We start from the raw sequence: 21,116 nt of genomic DNA on the forward strand, positions 1-21,116 counted from the left end.
GTTTGTACTTTTTTGTTTTTCAGTGACAGTGTGTGCAGTCACCTTAATCACAGCGATGATCGATTCTAATAGCAGCTCAGAGCTAAGGAAAACAAATCATGCTAAAATATATGGAAATTAGCTTCAAAAATGGTTCTGAAGAATCTTTGGTGATTTATAACATAGGTTCCCAACACACATACAGTAGTTTCAGGACTTATTCTTTGCTATTGTATCACCTACGAAGCACATTAAACATTCGGGGGATTTTAGTGTATATTAATAGCAAGGTGAATTATTACAGTGCAGACGTTCTTTGCAAGTTTTTGTGAATGTTTTGGTATATACATTCATAGCCATTGTTTTAGTAGTCGGTTGAACCCCTTTTGCCTTCAGAACTGACTTAATCCTTCATGGCGTAGACCCAACAAGATGCTAGAAACATTAACCTGAGATTGATGTGAATTGCCCATTTTACCACATCCTAAAGCTGCTCTTTTTAATTGGAATCTGGTGACTCTAAAAGCCATTTGTGTACAGAGAATTCACAATCATGTTCAAGAAACTAGTTACGCTGTTTTGAGCTTTCTGACATGGTACCATATCCTGCTGGCAGCACACTAAAGAGATAGACATGGTCAGTAACAATACTCAGATAGACTGTGGCGTTTAAATGACGCTCAGTTGGTACTACGGGGACCAAAGTGTGCCACAAAAATATTGCCCACGCCATTACACCAACAGCAGGCTGAATTATCGATACAAAGCAGGATGGACCAAGCTTTCATGTTGTTTATTTCCAAATTTCTACGATCCACATGCTGCAGCAGAAGGTGAGATTTATCAGTCCAGGCAATGTTTTTCTAATGCTCCATTGTCTAATTTTGTTGAGCCCATATCAGTTGTAGCCTCACTTTCCTGTTCTTAGCAGACAGGAGCTGCACCCAGTGTGCTGTAGCACATCTGCTTTAACGTTCAGTGTTTGGGGCATCAGCTTCTTATCAGCTTTCTGGTCATCATGAAGACATTTTCACCCAAAGAACTGCTGCTCACTGGACATTTTTTTTTTTGTAAACCCTAGAGATGCCTGTATGTTACAATCTAAATACATCAGCAGGGTCTGAAAAACTCAGACATGCCTCTTTGGCACCAACAACCATGTCAAATTAACTAAAATCCTCTTGCTATCCCATTCTGGTACTTGAATTTAAACAGGGCACCTTGACCATCTCTACATGCTTAAACGCATTAAGCTGCAGCAATGGGATGGGCTGATGCGCATTAATAAACAGTTGAGTAGGAGTACTTAATGAAGTGGCGAGTGAGTGTATTTATCTTATGGGTGGAAGGAACAAGCTATGGCTTACCTTTTAACAGTTTCTTTCTTTTTTTTGTCCTTTTCTACATTTGCTTTTTTAATTAGATGGTGACTTTGACAGCGTCCTGATTTTGGTATTTTAATGGTCACACCCACAAATATGTGAAATGTTGAGGAAAACCAAGGGTTTAAGCAGCTTTTTAGGACTTTCATTCTGCTGCTACAAGGCACTGGCTTTCTCTACTGAATTTTGGGTGTTTACAATTGTATTCGCTAACTTCTGAAACAGGCTGCTTTTCTAAACTCGCTCGCATAGAGCGTTTGGCACTCTAAATGCAGAATTTGAATGGAGTTTTCATTTGCTTACTTGCTCATTTGTTCATTTGTGTTAATTTGTAAACCTAACACAGTTGACCTGTATCAATTTATGTACTTCATGAGAGTGAGCACCTGCACATTCATTTGTACACTGTGTGTACACAGCACTTAATATAGTGTGCGGTACACTCATGCTTGTATTGCGTACCACGTCTGCCTCTAGATCGTCTTTCAGCTCTGACTTCCACCGTGTTTCATCCTCGCATCTGTTGGTCATCTTTTGAACATATGAACCACATTGAATTGTTGTTCCCTGTGCAGGCTTTTTTTTTTTTTAACTTTATTTCTATCTAAAGCTGTTAGCTAGTTAGTTAAGACTCATGAAACTCGGTGTGTGTGTGTGTGTGTGTGTGTGTGTGTGTGTGTGTGTGTGTGTGTGTGTGTGTGTGTGTGTGTGCCTCTATGTACATGGAGCACCAAACTCTCACCTGCTATGAATAATTGATCTGTTGAATCTAGGGCGCATGAGGTTTGTATGCAAGAAGGCAGCTGCTGCAGCAGGAAGGTACCTTACAGTTTGTTTTAAAAGAAACATGTAAGGGCTACCAGGATGTCGAGATTAGTGAACTAGAAAATGGCACGGTTGTCTGTAGACATGGATCTATACTGGCCTGATGACTCCAAAGCAGAGCTATGCGACTCTAAATCATTAATCAGAAAAAAAAGCTTTTAGTGGCATGTACTGTAGCTGGAATGGGCTATACAAAAATATAAAAGGAGAGGTATTGTCATTTCTACATGTGTCAGCATGGTGCAATCAATCACAACAATTGATGTAAAAAATCTGAAGGAAATTTTCAGGACTTGATTGTAGAACAAAGGTTCTTGACAATTGGGGAAAAATGTCTCGATATTTGTTTATAAATAGCAACACAATGACAATTTGATAGGTAAAAACAATCTGAATATTTGTCCGGTAAACACGAAATTATTCCTGTTAGTGTGACATTGTTAAGTCATCCAGTAAACTCACGTTACCTGTGCTAAGATTATAGTCTTTCAGCTGACAGGTATGTGAAATGAAGGGGAGTTTGATGTAAAACTCCAATCAGATTGAGGCAAATTGTAGGGTACATCACCGTGCTATTAGACTGATTATAAATAATAGATTTTTATATTTTGTGTTGCTGTTTGAATTTGAAAATGAGAAAGAAATCACTTTTACTTTTGGCCCACACTGGTCATTCCACTCTGCTTTTCTAAGCACTGTGTTAATTTATTAACTCCACGGGGAAATTTCAATACTTTGCATTCCCCTTCTAGAGAAACATCAAAGCACAGGGTCAGTTAAAGAGCATCAGCCCTGGAGCTGGTAATGATTCAATGCCTTGTTCAGTTTCTTCATTGGGGAGATGCTTGCTGACACAAGGCTTGTAAGCAAGTCCTCCGGTACATAGAGTAACTGCAAGTCCTGTAGACATGTTTTCCCATGTGCACTGGCACTCTTTAAAAACAACCTCCCACTTCTCCAATTACATCTTTCTTAAATTAGATGGAGTCGGCAGATTAACTTATTGTTCGAGACTCTTTTGTCATTTGCTCCTTCTCCGTCTGCCGGCTCACTGTCACACAGTATCACTACAGCTGAGTTGTCACTCTGACAAAGACATGCAATGATTGGCTATGCTGCACTCTGTCACTGACATACATGCGCATGATTGAACAAGACACAGCAACTGGACCACCCAGGCTGACTGACATCCATCCAGTCAGCTGTTAGAAGCTATAAAGTCAGCAAAAAACTCTGCAAAGAATTATTAAGTGCGCGGCACAGGAAACTGGAAGGAGTGTTATAGAGCCTGTGTATGCTAAGCTTCAATTGCTTGGTGCATTTATTTTTAAAAAGCCAACTATTTTATCTATTTGTTTAATCAAAGAGAAATCATAATTTAAATTAATTTAGATCCACTCTTCCAACTCAAAATATACTTGCGATAATGAAAGAAAATTTGCAATAATGATATTTATGACAATGTTTTATCAGTGATTGCAGCTTGCAGCCTGCAGCATTGATTAGTGCAAACAAAATGAGGGGCGCTTTCCACCCTTCTTTTCCAATCAGCTGCTGTCATTGATGATGGACTACCCTTTTCAAAGTGAGAATCTACTGCCACGATTTGCCAGCGGCAGCATTATAGTGCAATTGTAGTGATACAGCATTTATACAGTGACACAGCATAAGCCAAATAACAAAAGTAGCCAAGGTTGTGTTTTCAGTGGAAATTTTAAGTAAACACATAACTGCTTAACACTTTACTTTAATGAGGACAAAAGTGACTTAAAATAGTTGCACGATCTTGTCACATAATAAAACTAAGAAATGATACATGTTGTGTTTTGGGTCAAAGTTTTTAACTAGTGCCCAGTGCTCTAAGTGCCCCTTTATTATCATGTAACTACTTCAGTAATTTGCATCAACCTCCTTATTTCTCCAGCAAAGTTAGTAATTTATTTACTTTTGGATTGCACATCATCAGCTGTTAGTATCTCCTCAAATACCTTCATAGTCTGGTTGTTCTCAGTGCTGTGTATTATCCTCAAATAGTGAAACAAGTTTGTTGTTTTCACCTTTAGCAGGAATAGTTTTCTTGCATATGTTGCAAAGTATTGTTTTCTTTTGAGTAGCTCCGTTTTTAGGTACAAAATCTGTATCGGAGACTGACATGTGGTTCTCGATCTCGGACGTTCCTGGGCTTGTGTAGTTCCCTGTGGAACATAAGTACATAACGTCACTGTATCACCGCTAATGCTTTGGTTATGTTTGTTTGCTTGCCTTTAGGAAAAATGTTAGGTGTGATCAAAACGTTTTGAGAGGAGATCAACTAGAATTAAAAAAACCTTCAATTATTTCAGTTTGGCTGTTCTCACATTCAAGACCCTCTTCTTGGGCATGTCCAGACAACATCCAGTGCAACTGCTTTTCCAGATTGGTCCCACTGAGGCAAAATCAAAAATAGCATCCAGTCCGGAAGTTTATGAGAATGTCATTTTTAAATTGAGGAACACACAAACAAAACAATGTGAGATTGGAAAATGCAAATCCAGTAATGCTGTTGATTGTTATGAATCTCTTCCCCACTGGCATTCATTTAGTATTACTTTCTGATGTTCTTTTAATCATCCATTATATTATACCAAACTTCTCAGAGCTTTGTAAGACTGTTTTAGCTGATAAAATAACATAAGGTAAGAAGTACTACTTTAAGTAAACAAAAATATTTGATTCAGTTCACAGCAAATTTTACTTATATAGCACCAAATCACAACAACAGTTGTCTCAAGGCGCTGTTATATTATTCATTCTGTTATTACTAAAAACAAATTGCAATTGGCTTATTTACACATATTACCTCTGTGTGTTATTAAGAAAAGTTTTGTTGTCTTATTAACAGTAAAAGCAATGGTGCAATATTTTTTGGTTTGGGTTTTTTGGTTATACTGGCTAACATCATTGTTTATGAAGACATGGTAAAGAAAGCTTCAAATTAATTAAAAAGGTCTTCTTCTCTGGGATCTCATATGTACAGCTGTACTTTCATTCAGAAATAAAATTTCAGTATCTTGTGAAATAAGACTGAAGAGGTATAGATATCCATTCATATCCATTTATACTGCGAATCACACTGTAAAGATTTCTCTGCATTTGTAGCGTTAGAGGCTGTAAACACCTCTGAGAGCCAATATAAAGTATAATTATTAGCCACTCCACCAACGGGAATTGTGTTATAAATGCTATCACTTTAATAGAACTACAGTTTGTGAACTACATATGGATATGCTTTGGATGATTTATATAAGTTTGGCAGAACCATTAATTTAGTTTGGGCAGTGCAGTGCAATATCGCCACAGGGAGTGCAATATATTTGAATCATTTTGCTTTGTGCTGTCATGATAAATGAAAGTAGTTGGTGGCTGATAGTGTTGCTGTCAACAGTCGTGATTTTTGGCTAGTGTACCTGTGTAAGAATATGCATGGATGGTGTGTACATGCTGTATGCATGCATAAGTGTATGTATGCATTTGCAGCTGTGCATACATGCATGATGTATGGCATCAGTGGATTTAAGAGAATAATCTGAAGGTGTGAAGTGTAAAAGAGCAGGAGGTACAGATGCTATTTAGAGTCCAAGCGGAATTAACTCTTAAGTCAGTTAATTAACATGTTGGTATTAAACATCTGTGGATAGCTCAGCCATCAGCCTTGCTCCTCTTTGCCTGGCTTCTTCAGCATCTCCAAATTCCGTCTTTGAAATACACAAACTTTATATACTCAAACACTCTCCACAAATCTTTTCCGTTAGTCTATACATGCGCTGTAAGATGTCGCTTCTTTAGAGGAGTTATTTTTAGGACCTCTGAACTGAGAAACCCTGTTGCCACTCGTACAATGTCTGCCTACTTTATGTTTAACTTCCCTCTGGTTTGTCTGCTCCTTTTTTATGTGCTGGTGTGCTGTGTAGCATCTAACCAACATTCTCAGTTGCAACTGTCTGCAGCAGGGAGTAAAAGTAAGAGAGGCCTCTGTCATTGTTTTATAGATCTATCAAGGGCCACACAACTGACCTGCCAGTACTGTTAACAATACCAGACAGCCATAATATAGCACTTGGCAAGTTAGAAATATCAGTCAAGAGGGAAATACAATGGTCTGTATAACCCTGACATAACTTGGCAGCTTGTGCCAGCCTGCTATGTGACTGGGCTTCAGTTCTCACCTGCTCTCTATACTTTTACTGTTCTTCTCTCTTGGCAGGGATGTAATCAGAAACATGAAGCCATTCTGTCCCTTGAAAAGAAGCCAAGCAGACAGAAGAGTGATCAAATTATAATTAATGTGCAGGAAGTGGTCACACTGTGGAAGACTGTTGACAGCTTACAGCTTCACAGCACACACTGTGCTGATATGCATGGAACAAATCACAGGAATAAAACATGGAAAAGAACAACCAAATGTAAATCAACAGCAAGAGCCCTGCTGCTCTGAAAAACAACTTGTGGAATTTAACTTAGTCCTCTGAATATTTTCTGAAGATCTCGACACTCCTAAAGTCTCATTATATGAAGTGATGAGGTGAATTAAGGTAAAAACTAATTGATTTCCTGCATAAAATCTTATGCAGTTAATATTCTCCTCACACACACACACGGGAAAAGATACCTCAGTTTGTTGATACCTCTCCACCAGAAGAATATCATGGCGATACTCTGTATTTCTGCAAAAAAAACCCCAATTATATTCTGCTACATTTCTAAAAGGTCTGCAGCATTGTCACTGTTCTCACCCATTTTTATTTCATTCACCAGAAGAATAGTCATGCAACCTTATGAGGCAATATTGCCTGTAGTGGGGTCGGGAAATGGCAAATGAGACAAAATCTATAACATTTTGCAGTCAACTGTAAAATAGAGAAAAAAAACAAATATTCCCCGGCAAGTGTTGTCGGTCACAGCTGTTGGCAGGGGCGTTCATGTGTGAGTTTGCTGTTCAGTCAGAGAATAATGGCAGTAATCAGTGCTTTTAACAAGTCAACAGAGAAATACTTTAAAAATGCTAATGAGAAAGAGCTTGAGTGAAAGTATAATTTTTGTGCCATTACGGCTGTTTCTTTTTCCTTGAACAGTAAATACTTGCATGTGTGCTTTTGTTCCAGCTTTGCTAATTAAAATAAATCAATCAATCACTGACCCACACTGAAAATGTCAGGAGCTGACGTTCTGCTTGCTATGAAAGGCTTATGTAAGTTAATACGAACAGAAACGATTGAATGCAAAAACACAATTTAAAGAGGTTAAGTTTCACTGCGGCCTTGTGTCTCAAGACTCTTGTTAAAATTGTTTAATGTTTGCAAGTCAAACCATCTAGGAAAAACACACACACATATATAAGAAGATGTGATCATTTATTCAACAGTCCAGTGCACTGACTTATAATTATTGACCACTATATGCATGACCATGATTGCGAACATGTTTTGAGTGCTAAGTGAGCTGAGACATTATTTAGAACCAGCCAATAGTAGAGGCAAAAACACCAGAGAGCTTATCAGGGTCTTTGGAGAGACACAGGAAATTGAGTTTGTCCAGTCTAATGATGGGCAGAGTCTCACGGCTTTACAGACGTACTATTTCTCTCCTATTAGCAAAGATGTGTTATTCATGAGGGCAAAGCTAGTGTGAACTACGTTTCATTGATATTCTACACAGTCACTTCTCATTGTCTGGCAAGCGACCCGTGCCATTCTGTTTTATTCATTCATTTATCTTTTTCTATTTCTAACCCTCAAAAAAAAAAAAAAGGAACTTGGTGATGACGATGGTCAAGGGGTCAAAAGTGATTGTCTCTGTAAAGAGCTATGGATACCCTTTCTCATCAGTGGGAAACTTTATGGGAAAATTGGAAGGTGAAAGACCTGTGATGCAAAGTGAAGTGTTAATAGACAGGCCAGACTCCTACCAGAAATAGCTGTGCTTTTTCCTTTTCCAAAAACACATTATCTCTCTTTCAGAGCTTCACCTTTTTTCTGCCAAATTCCAATAGGCACTATTGGCATATATATGCACTGTCATGCCCAAAAGCTATTTATATAATACAATATGAGCTGAAAGGCGTATTGTGTGAGCACACAATGCAGTTATGATAAACACTAATTTCTTTACATTTAACGTCAGCATTCCCACATAATGCTTATTTGTTCCTCTGTGCTGAAAACCAGTCTCCCTATTGAAAATCTCTATAAGCAAGAGTAATTCAGCCTTTTATGCTTGTCATGCTGACATGATCTGCCATGTCGCTGAACCGGCTACACGTGTTATGTGATGTGGCATTGTGTGAATCAGTCCCTGTGTGCAATTATATTTCCATCTGTATTTCACGTAGCGTTTAGTGGCGCAAGTACAGTGCATGTAGAGATCACTGAGCTGGCAGGTATTAAAGTCTCCAGTGGAAATAGTGGAGATGCATGTTACGGCGGCTGCAAAACAAAGCACAAATGCCCTGAGCGTAACTGGAAACACTGAAAAAGGTGTTTGGAGCTCCCCAGAACCTAAATATGCATGGAGAACAGATTATGTCAGATTGTTTCACCATCAAAAGGGCATCCACATTATACAGTATGTTCATGTAATTTAAAGCCTCATCTGGGCTGACATTAAAACATTTTATTCATAGGGGAGGAATAAACATTGCACCTTTTTCTGCAAAGTGGTAAAGAAATAAAGAAACATTCGTTTTAGGGCAGGGTAAAGAATCTATTACTTTGTCCTGACAAGCTGAGGAGAGTGAGAGGCGAGGAGGCACATCCTTATGTGTCCAACATGATTAGCAGATTACTGATTCAAATTGTCTCCCTATCAAGGCAGCATCTACATTCTCATCCCCTTGCTTTCCCTGTGTATCAGACTTATCACTGTCTTTGGACTGCTCAGACAATTTAGCTGAAGACATGCATGAAGTAAGGTGTTAATGGAAATAGTTTAAGGCCTCAGAAAATAGTTATTTGAGTGATAAGATCGGTTTTATGAAAAATAGAATCCCTTGGATGAATTCCTGCAGCGAGCCTAGTGAAATAAGCATCTAATCTGAGAACGAATATAAAAGCATTAGAAGGATGACATTTGTTTTATTGTGTGCGTTCTTCCTCAAAATGTGTCTTCTGTAAAGGTCAATTTACTAATAAAATGTGACACCCATACCAAATGAAATGATTAGAAGGCCGCATCTCAAGTTTGCGCTTGTTCCTGCATAATGCAAATTTTCCTGAAAGCGTGGCTGGAGAATTTACTGTGTCTTGTCTTATTTGTCTGATAAATAAAGCAAACCTTTATGTTCCCAATGGTAATGCAAAACATTTCCACCTATTTACTCAGTCAGCGGGTGCCACGCTTGATACATGGCCACAGAAATGGAAAGTAGAGAGAAAAAATTGAGGTATAAAAAAAGCCTGCAGAGTGACAAATAAGTGGAACAGTTCTCTTGTTTGTTATTGATTGTGTTAAAAATCCGGTAGCCCTGATGCAGGTCATGACAGTAACATCACAAGTCTAAAAAAAGATTAGGTTTGTTGAAGTTATTTCACGGCATGTCTCGGTCTCTAAAATTATATTCACCTGTATACCAGCACACAGAAACACGCTCTTACACTCAACCTTTTTGACTGTGTTCAACTGTGAAGAATCACCTCATTTAGTGAGCACATTTCTGGTTCAGGAGGATGCATGCATTTCCATTGTTGCCCAGTGGCAGGGCTTAACAAATAGGATTAGATCCGTGCCCGAGAGAGCACACTTGTGTTCAGGTGACACACCGCTCCATGCTTCGGCTCTGCAACTAGACACAGAGAATTACTGTTAAAGGTCAGTGGAGTCAGACGCTGAATGTCACAGCTTAGCCACAGTTTGGCAAGAAAATACATTCAGATAAATAGCCCCTTCTCTTGGTAGAGAGTAATTCTGCCCCTGAATTTCCAGCATAAAAGACCCAGGATTATAGGGTGAGTTAAAAGGCAACAGAGGCATATCGATTAGAGGCAGTGAATCACAGCTCCACTATGCTGTGAATAATAAACTGGGTAGAAGACAGCCAGGGGTTTTCAGATGGAACCTTCATGACAGGCTGTGAGTTGTGTTCATTTTAGATGAGACCTCAGATAAGTCACATCTCCCATCTCAAGGATTGCAGGAATCATGTCACTGATCAGAAAGCGCCTCAGAGTAGCTTACTACAAGTTTAAATAAGCATTCCACACCCCATTTAACAACACAAAGTGACTGATCACAGCCTGACAAAGAAGTGCCAGTGGACTCAGCAAAGGGAGTGGACTCTTGATAGCATATCTCCCGAAGGTGGGAGAGAATTGGAAAGCATCATTTCTGAAATAGCTGCATATGTGTCGAATCAGAGAAGTGTTGCACCAGAGATTCAGTCAGTTTCACTGAGGCATCTTGTGACTCAATGGAGCAGGTGTTATTGTTTGCCGTCTTTAATAGACTCCTCATTGCGGGCCTAAACAAACTTATCTGATTTGGGCTGCAAACTGTGAGCGAGAAGGTCCATATGCGTACACACTCAGTGCCACGAGTGAAAAAATCAGAGAGCTGATGTAAGCGCAGTGTTAAAACAAAGCACATAATGGACTTAGGATGAGCTACGCATGTCTTTGACTGGCACAGAAACAGATGATGAAACAGTGGAAAAATCACAGATTCTGTGTTATTTTTTCGTTGCCTGTGTTGTATAACTTCAATATGATGCTAATTTTTACCCAGAGAACTGGTGTGGATATAGAGATAGCAATTTTTGTCTGTTTGAACGACCAGCCTTTTGGTCCACGATGAAATATGACAAGCAATATGTTGTAGATTGCCAGCCATTTATTCTACAGATATATTAAAGGTCGAAATGGGACCTTAACTGTCTTGCTGAAAAATATAATGTGATTACAGTATTGCATTACTTTGTAATGGTTTACACCCAAAGCTGATGGTTTTATATGCAGTATTTAAGTTTTTTAAGTACTGAACTAAATACAGAGGTTCTAAGTCACAAGTTGCAGTTATTTAATTTTTCTTTGTTGTGTTTCTTTGTACGTGTGTGTGTTCAAACTGCAGGCTGTGGACTGGAGTTCCTGCTGGTTCTCTGTGGGCTTGAGTTTTCTTGGTCCTGCCCCCGTCACTGTATCTGCTACACTGCACCCAGCACCGTCTCCTGTCAAGCCCACAACTTCCTGTCGGTACCTGATGGAATTCCTCCCGACAGCGAGCGCATCTTCCTACAGAACAACAAGATCCATCGCTTACTACGAGGACACTTCAGCGCCAACACCGTCACTCTCTGGATCTACTCCAACAATATCACATACATTGAGCCATCGACCTTTCATGGCTTCACATTGCTGGAGGAGCTGGATCTAGGAGATAACCGCCACTTGCGGTCCTTGGCTGAAGACACTTTTCATGGGCTGAGTCGGCTCAACGCACTTCACTTGTACCGTTGTGGACTCGGTTCACTTCCAAATAACATTTTCCAAGGTCTCAGAAATCTTCAGTATCTCTACTTGCAGGTATACTTTGTACACAATTTGTCTTTTACGTGTTCATTTCTTTATCACTAAGACTACTAATGCTGTTCATTTTATATAAATGCACTCAAACACAACCCACACAGAGTAATCATGCGATGTCAAGACTTTGATGAGTCAACTAAATGACAAGCTAATCTTGCATTGGTAGGGTTAGGAATGCTCTAATTGAGTAACAGGGGGCTTACTCTCTGAGACACTTGAAATTGAAAAGATGAAAACAGATTGATGAAACTTCTTCATAAAGATTTTTATTTCCATGTGTCTTTCCAGGATAACCACCTGAAGTACCTGCAGGATGACACATTTATGGATCTCCACAACCTGAGCCACTTATTCCTGCATGGAAACCGTTTGTGGAGCCTTAACCAGAACACCTTCAGAGGTCTGCGAGCCTTGGACCGTTTGCTTCTGCACCAAAACCAGATAGAGTGGGTTGACCGTTTGGCCTTCCATGACCTAAAACGTCTCACCACCCTCTACCTGTTTAACAACTCCCTGATAGAGCTGTCTGGACAGTGCCTAGACACGCTGCCTGCCCTGGAATACCTACGTCTTAATGACAATCCTTGGTCATGTGACTGCAAGGCCCTGTCATTATGGGAGTGGTTAAAACGATTCAGAGGTTCAACATCTTCCGTTGGGTGCCAGTCACCAGTTGATATGGTTGGGAAAGACCTCAAGGAGCTCCGAAAGGAGGACTTCCCCAACTGTTCACCAACTGTTCCAAGCTCAGAATCCAGGGCCCAGACTAACAATTTATCTGGGACAGTGAATCCATCTATGAATCGTGGAGTAGCACTGGGTTCCGGAGGGCAGACCAACATAGTGCATCCCTCAAGACCTGGTCGTTCTCGAAACTGCACAAAGCCTCGTAACAGGGTGAGCAAAGGGAAAGGTGACAACGAGGTTCACCATTCAAAGGAGGTCATGGCAGACAAAGAAGATTCCTCCCCAGATTTCACAGAGGGGGGAAAACATGACCACACATCCCCAGATGGCACAGTCACAAGAAGAAAGCACAAGTGTACTCCCCGGACCACTGTTCGCCCCCCTAGTGGGGTTCAACAAGCCAACAATAGGGCAACCTTATCCCAGTCTTTACTACATGCCAACGCCCTCTTTGTGGCCTTGATAGTGACAAATACTGACTACATTCTCCGCTGACCTTCAGAGGGTTTAGGCAATGCTAATCACAAAAAATAAGTCCTCAGATCCTCTCTTGCTCCTGCACTACAAAGGCCTGAGTGTCTTTTTATGTATGTGTGTGAATTGATTATATGTGTAAACGTAGTGTAGGGAGCTTACCTGTTCAAACTGAAACAGGTATCAAAGCATCAAACATCAACAAGAGCAAAACTCACAGCACAAAAATGGGAGAGACTGAGAATGATAGGTGACATGACAGGGAAATGCAGACCAAGCTTGCACTGCCAACACCAATATGATTTAATCACTGTACGTATTTGTGTCTTATACATTTTAAGTTTCCTTTTAAGTAAGCTGGAGTTCTAACAACCACAATTTGGTGAAAAGAGAACAAAGAATACAGTGGAGCTTGCAGGGTAAAACTTGTTAGCTAGTTGGCTCTGAAATGGATAAGACAGGTCTTCAAGTGCCCCATTGAGCTTTATGTTTGAGTATAAATGCGAAGGCAATGAACCTGTAAAGCCTCCAGTGTAAGTTTTATCTCACTCTCATCCTATCTGACAAATGTGTTTTTCTGTTGCATCCTTCGCCAACAACAGGTCCAAACAATTCGATGTGTTTATCATAAACAAAGAGGTAAAGTGTAAGCATGGCAATAAATTGTGAGTCGATATGAAACACAGGGATTTGCCATTCTCACTACCAAGTGAAAATCTATAGCCACAGATGTTTTTATGGCCATAAAAAGTGCAACCAGTAAGCTCATACACAATACGAAGCCGTAACTAATTCTAAAAACTTCTCTCTACATAATGCTGGGTTTTTTTTCAGGTACTATACCTTCTGCCTAACATTTCTACACAACTCTTTCTGACACCTTAGTTTACACCACTTCTCTATTTTTGTGCAACTGAAGACTAAGCTGCTAATTGTTTCAAGATGATAAGGACTGCCATCCGCTGTTTTCATTCGCTTGGAAAGCACTGCGCGTCTCTGGGAGATCAAGCTGTGAATAATGAAGAGTTTGTCTATATCTTGTGTCAGATGTTGTTCATTTTATTTTATTTTTTCCTAAGACACGAAAAGGACCTAGAAATGGATACCCGCTGCAGGGCCCACAGGAGCCTTTGAGGTCAAGGGTCAAATGGGGGCTTCTCTGTTTCCCAGTGAGGATGTGTTAAATGATCCCTCTTGAGTGAGGACATCCTTGCCTCATTGAGAATATGAGGAACACATTTTTTTGGAATCGCTTACCTTCAAAGGGACACAACACAACTCTGGAGAAAAAATGTATGCTTACATTAAACAACTCTTGCGGTCAACAAGTGTTTAAAAAGAACAATTTGAATGGAGCATGGCGAAACTAGGATCATGCGGAGAGCAAGACAATCGCGTCTGAAGTAACAAGAGGATGGAGTAAAACGCAGATTGGAGATGGACTATTACAGGACATGCTATACCGCTGGAGCTGTTGTGCCTGCCTAAAAAAAAAAAAGTACTGATAAGACAGTGTCCATATCAGTAATGTGAACTGTACCAGTAACAATGGAGATGGGAGGACTTCTCACAGTGCTGATATTAATCATTTACTGTATTACTATGACAAAAAAAAAACAAAACAATATCAGTGACATCAATGATGATAACAGGGTTTCTCACTCCTCCTGTCAGGAGGAGTATTTACATTTTTTATTTTCTGGTGACTTGTTTATTTTTCATGGTATATTTTTAGAACCTCTTATTTGTTATTGCACAATTCCTCACCTCTTTCTTGTTCTGCCGTATGTCTATTAATCATTCTTTTTTCTTTCTTTGCCATAATTAAATTGTTCAGTAAGTTATCATCAAAGAACAACAGTACAAAAATGTTTATAAAGATATTAAAATCTATATCTTCTTATGTCTACCTCTGCAGTCTGCGCCTGTTTATTTATTTGCAGTTAAGACTTGGCTTGTTTGGATGAAGTTAATTTTATGCTTAATCCCCCTTTCTTGGCTTTTTCCTTTTAATTTGTTTAAAGCAGAAATTGATTGTGTCAGCAAATTTAGCGTTTTCCTCACCCCACTTACCACTCTGTCTATGCTGCGCTTTGCAATGTGTCTTCCTTGATCAGGCACTACTGGCTAAACTCTAGCTGCCTCTAACTACTAGCTCTCTTCTGTCTGTAAACACTAATGATTGGTATACAGTATATGAATGTACAGAATAAATATTAACCTGTAATAGGATTGACAGGTGGAGGGAAAGTGTGGCTAACTTCCTGACAAAAGGAAAAAAAGAAAAAATCAGATATGACATTCAGGCTGTAATGTAATAGACTACAGTTCAATAAATCATATCAGAGCATTAGGGATATTAATGAAAGTGTCTCGTAGAATCTGTAGCTATTCCAGGTTATCATTATTATTAGTGGGCCTATAGAATAGAGCTTCTATTTCCTCTCACTGTGATAGAAATTGATCCACACATGAGTAAATTTAACTTTTTTTAAAATTCCAGTTGAATTAAATTCCTGTTAAATGATAAATGAGTGCAGAATGAGTGGTTGTATGCATGAATGAGAGCGTTGTACAATTATATTTAAATTAATAGCAGGTCTGGTGTCTGGTTTTGATGCTCTTTTACCTTCCACTTCCACCAGTTGTAACCTTCAGCTCATTTGAGCACCCACACATACTTAACAGGCACTCCTACTCTGCATTTTACAGTGAGTTTAATTCATTTAAATAACTCCATCTACATTTTGGTTTTATAAAGATTTTGCCAAAACACTGAAAATGAGATAAAGAAATTTGAATAATAGAGTTACACCAGATTTTAATCACACAAAAAAACATGCACAATTTCGAGTTTTGGTCATGACATAAGAAGCAAAGGTATTATTAATCATCTAAATGTTCTCTTTAAATGAAACCAAAAGCATCCAGATGGACACTGTGCATTTTCTGGACTCCAAATCAAATGATAACAATCTAGTAGAAAGTCAGCCAAATTAATTTTTCTCTTTTCCATATTCATGTTTGAATGAACTAAACATGGTGAAAGATAAGCAGGAAAAATACGAGGGCTCCCTCTTTTCATTTGGAACTCTTGCTGAAGCCAATGGGCTGTGGACTGTCTAATAAGCTTCTTCTCATGCACACAAACAGCCACTAATGTTTAATTTGGTGATCGTACTAAAGAGAATTAAGCAAAGATGTGCATTTGTTTTATTATCTGCTGTGCTTCTAGCTTTGTTAACTGGAATATTTCCATTTTATAAACATTGTGTTGTAGCTTGTAACTGACTAGAGTTTGAATGAAAATGAGCTTTATATGGAAGCTGAATTTGCTGTTAGAATATCTGAAAATAGATTCATTCTATAAAGCAAATTGCTAACTATTTTTCAGGGTATCTGGTAAATTAGTATTTTTAAAAGTGGGATTTCATTCTTATATATATACACATTATATATATATATATATATATATATATATATATATATATATATACACACATATATATATATATACACACATATATATATATATACACACACATATATATATATACACACACACACATATATATATATATATATATATATATATATATATATATATATATATATATATATATATATATATATATATATATATATATCGTTTAGTATTAAGCTTTGCTTGTTCCATATTCAGTTTTTCAGCAAAACTTGTTTGAGTCCATAAGAAAAGATTCATTCTTATATCTGGAGGAAGATTTTTTTTTCAATAAATATTAATGTTAGCCCACGACTTTGTTCCAGTTTTGAATTTTGGCCCACTATGTATCTGAGTTCGACACCCCTGTGTTAGCAGGTTTGTTGAGCTGTCCAAAGTAAACTAGTGAAATTGAGACATCTTAGCTGTTTGCCTCAACTTTTGTTAAAATGCCACCTATTGACCTATTGGATATTAGATAGCAGAGTAATATGATTTTGTTTAGAACCACAGATAAATATATAGTTCTAATCAATGAAAAGGATGAGCATCATGAAATTTTTCAAAATTTTGGGAACTAAAAGATGAATTAACAGATTTTCCATTCTTTATGCTAAGCTAAGGTTATTGACTATCGGCTATAAATTCACCATATGCACTTTTATTCTACATCTTTTATTCTAGCTCTTAGCAAGAATGTAAATTGGAGTATTTCCAAATTATCAAGATATGTAGTTTAGGTGTTTGAGACCTAGTGTAAGCGCTCACGCCTTCTGATTTGAAAACTCTCTCTAGATGGTCCAAACTACTGACAGCTGTCAGCAAAAACAGCTCAAAACATTAGCTGAGAAAGTTGTAAGAGCTGGGAAATGGTGCATGCAATTATTGAACAGCAGCATTTTCATACAGAATCAGGCTGACAGAGATTACGTCATCTCCCACAGATCACCTGTTGTAGCATGTCTTATCGCAAAACTTAAATCATTTCCAGCCTCTAGCTCAGATGTTCTCATGTGATAATGTCTTAATTACGCATTTATTACATGAATATGCAGAACTCGTGGGTTAAACCACAACAGTTTTCAATCTTGGCACCTAATTTTCTAATTTCACCTACAAACCTGTGCGTGCATGCACATGCATGCATAAGATATTACATCAACAATATCTGTCCACAGACATGCAGACACAGGGGCAGACTGTAAAAACCTGCCACAGCAGTCAAAGCTGCTTTTGTGCTACTTCCTGCCGGGTGTCCAATGGATCATAGGATGCCATGATTAAAAACACGCACACACATACACAGAGCTACAAGGTGAAAACAATAGCAGCAATGCTGTTGCAGCTGGTAACTTAAAGCCCTAAAAAGAATGGCTCTACAAAGGTTTTAAACCAGTGATATCAAAAACAAGAAAACTCTCATCACAACTTGGACTTAGGATGCCATTATTTGTCAAATCTAACTGTATTTATTTAGACTTATGACACAGATATTTTACTCTGATATGAGTGAAATAAGGTAAGTGTAATATTTTGATTCTCACTGAACATGCTAGTTGTATTAATTTCTTGCTCTATTTATTTAGCAGCCCTAAGTGCAGACAAAAGTCAAAGAATTAATGACACCAAAACCAGATAAGTACTGTGTGAGTTTTACATCAAATTGTTTGATTTTCTGCAACTTTGAGATAATTTTGTATCTGGCTCACTCTCATCTGAGTTGACCCACTTATTTGGAAGGTGCATCAAAGACGCGTGAATAATTGTAATTGTCTCATTGCAGAGGAAATCTCAAAGCAATCATACCTAATTCAACTGGAAGAGCCTCTGTATTAAAAAAAAAGGTAGGGCACCAACTGTAGCATTAGAAGCTGGGGCCAAAATGCTGCTGCATAATTAAAACACAAGATGAGGAGAAATAAGTTCTAAAATGTGGAATCATTAACAAAATGAGAGAAGCTTTGGGAAAGAGCAGGAGGCTACAGTACATCAGTAATTGAGCGGTTAGAGGGAGGGGAATTGGCTCAGATTCATGGGGGAGGAAGTGACACATGAAGGGAACACAACCAGACATGATATCACAGCAATGAAACAGAGAAGAAAGCAAGTGGGAAAAACAGAGAAACAGTGGAAAAAACAAATAAAAGAGATGTGTGTTATTTCAAAGAAGCCCAAAAGTCTTTTTTTCCAGTAAACACACACACAGATACAAACATAAGAAACACCAATCCCTTATCACACATCACCACAACACACTGCTGGCCCTAATATAGCGCCAGTATAAGAAATGTTCTCATCACTTATTCATGCAGGAAAGATGTTGCTTGTTGATTTATCCGTGTCGACAGTATTGTGTACACAACACAGAAAACAGGTCAGAAAAACCTGCACCCCCCTTTAAAAAAATAACAACATCCTTTGACTATCTGTGCCCATTTCTTGGTTTTTAATTGACTCGCTGTCACTGCTGTGTGGCTTTAATTAAAACCATGCAATTAGAAAATTGAAAAGGAGATGAAGAAACTGGGTGAGCTGGAAAGAGAGACGGCACACTAGGGGATGTGATAATTAAGAGCCGGAAAACACCACAAAACGCCACAACACTTGCACCTTATGAGACTCTTCATTCCCCCGTCTCCTCCGAGTCCCACTCTCCCCGCTCAATCACAAAGCTAATGTCACCTCTTTCTCCATAAAAAAAAAGAGAGAGAAAAAAAACGTTTTTATTCTGGCTCTTTTATTTGGTCTATTTAGCTTAAAATCCCCCCAGAGCAGTGGCGTGCTCCAATTCTCCAAACCAGCCAGCCTGCATACTAAACTAAGAGGACTTGAGCAGCCCAAGGCCACAGCACCACCTGCATGGATTTGAGGCTTGCTAATCCTCTCTTATTTGACCTCAAGTCAGATGGAATATGCAGAAAAATTACTGAAAGTCAGCATGACATGTTTCTCCATAACAATACATCTAGGTTAAATTATTTTCTGTTGCCAGGTAGGGGAGGGGCTGGTTGGGGGAGTGTTTCTTTTCATGAATCATATTTCCCTGGTGTTGATTTTACTGGGGTGAATTCTCTGTTGTGTACAGTTGTGCCCTAAAGTTACCCTGAATGTAGTTGCTTTCCAGCTGAACCGTGCATCATCACAGTTTAAATGTCCACTCTCAGAAGTGCCGCATCACGAAGAAGCCAGTTCTTTGGCAGCCACATTTCTCATGTGGTTTAAATTTGATGTGCTTCCACTTTATCTGACTGACTAAACTCAGTCTTTCTGTGAATGCAGTCTATATTTTTTACATATTGAATACAACGCACATTCAAAGGCCACTTCATTAGGTACACTAGATCAGCGGTCCCCACCCAACCGTTTTTGCGCCATGGACCGCTTTATGTCCGACAATATTTTCAGGGACCGGCCTTTAAGGTGTCGTGGATAAATACAACAAAATAAAACCAGTACTGGTATCCAACAAAAGGAAGATTTATTCATAACACACGATAAAAAACCCAGGAAAAACCGTGTTAACGATAACAACAATTTTACAAAAATAACGACAAAATAATAACAATAAAAACCAATACAAATGCTGAAAACCATCAATTTCAACACGCAAGCCTCAACTCTCGCGGGCCGGTATCAAACAACTCACGGGGCCCAGGGGTTGGAGACTGCTGCACTAGATCACCTGGTGCAAATCATCAAATCAAATGTTAGCAACTCAGCAACAGTGTTGCCAACTCCTCAGTAAGGAAAATTGCTATTGGCTGTACCAAAAGTCGCTAGAAGTTGCTAAATGACATCATCGCCTAATTTGCATAATTGGTCATGCTAACGTAATTGTAACCTACATTGTTGGAGAGAGAAATAACATTGTGGAAGAGACAGAGTGAGTGAAAACGTCTTAAATGAATTCAGAATTTATTTAGAACTACAAATTAAATTTCTTTTAGCAATTATTATTTTTTAATGTCACAATTTCAACCCTGCTCCTTTATTCGGGCCTGGACTGGCAAAAGTGACCCGAGATTGGCACTCTGGTGGTTCATTTGTGTGTGTGTGTTTATAAGTAGTTTTAAACCTTGTGATCCACAAAACAGCATAACAGTAAAGGAAGAACTGACTGCGTTACAGTCAGTGCGGGAGCAGCGGCTTCGCTCATGCGCAATTCATTTGCAGTTTGGACGCACAGATGTGAACATCTCCTGCCCTGATAGCAGCGGGGGGAGGACTATCCTCCGCCCGTGAGCGCTTTGGCACGGTTGAGGTGCCCACGGCAGCACCGCTGCTTGTTGAGAGTAGGGGCGATACACGCTTTCACGTCAAAAAGTCGTCATAAATAAGTCTCCAGTAACACCAGGAAAAGTCGCCAGATTTGTCGCTAGTCGCTTTTTAGAAAAAAAGTCGCTAAGGGGGTCTGAAAACTCGCTAAATATAGCGACAAAGTCGCTAAGTTGGCAACACTGCTCAGCAAACATGACTAAGAAGAAGAACTCTCTTAATGTACAACACGTCAAACTTTGAAGCAGATGAGCTACAGCAGCAGAAGACCACACCTGGTACCACTCCTGTCAGCTAAGAACAGGAAAGTGAGGCTAAATTCCCACGACACCACCAAAACTGGACAATAATGTCAATGAATCTCAATTTCTCCTGTGACATTATTAGGTTCTGATGGTATAGTCAGAACTTGGTGTAAATGACATGCAAGCATGTCTGCATCCTGCCTTGTATCAACAGCTCAGGCTGGTGGTGGTATAA

At 39.0% G+C, this 21,116-nt stretch overlaps 1 protein-coding gene across 1 annotated transcript in view; it reads left to right on the forward strand.

Annotated features, from left to right (window-relative positions):
* rtn4rl1b (reticulon 4 receptor-like 1b) overlaps positions 1-14,745 on the forward strand; it is a 156,892-nt gene extending 142,147 nt beyond the window's left edge. The window contains exons 2-3 of the mRNA XM_085379274.1: positions 11,283-11,734; positions 12,026-14,745. Coding sequence (XP_085235400.1) covers positions 11,283-11,734; positions 12,026-12,919 — 1,346 coding nt within the window. The 3' untranslated portion in view covers positions 12,920-14,745. The remainder of the gene's footprint in view (positions 1-11,282; positions 11,735-12,025) is intronic.
* The last annotated feature ends 6,371 nt before the right edge of the window (positions 14,746-21,116 follow it).

The sequence above is a fragment of the Rhamphochromis longiceps genome, linkage group LG14 (genome assembly GCF_057381845.1).
Source record: "Rhamphochromis longiceps isolate RC_006_pf linkage group LG14, R_longiceps_female_GT1.1, whole genome shotgun sequence".
NCBI lineage: Eukaryota > Metazoa > Chordata > Actinopteri > Cichliformes > Cichlidae > Rhamphochromis > Rhamphochromis longiceps.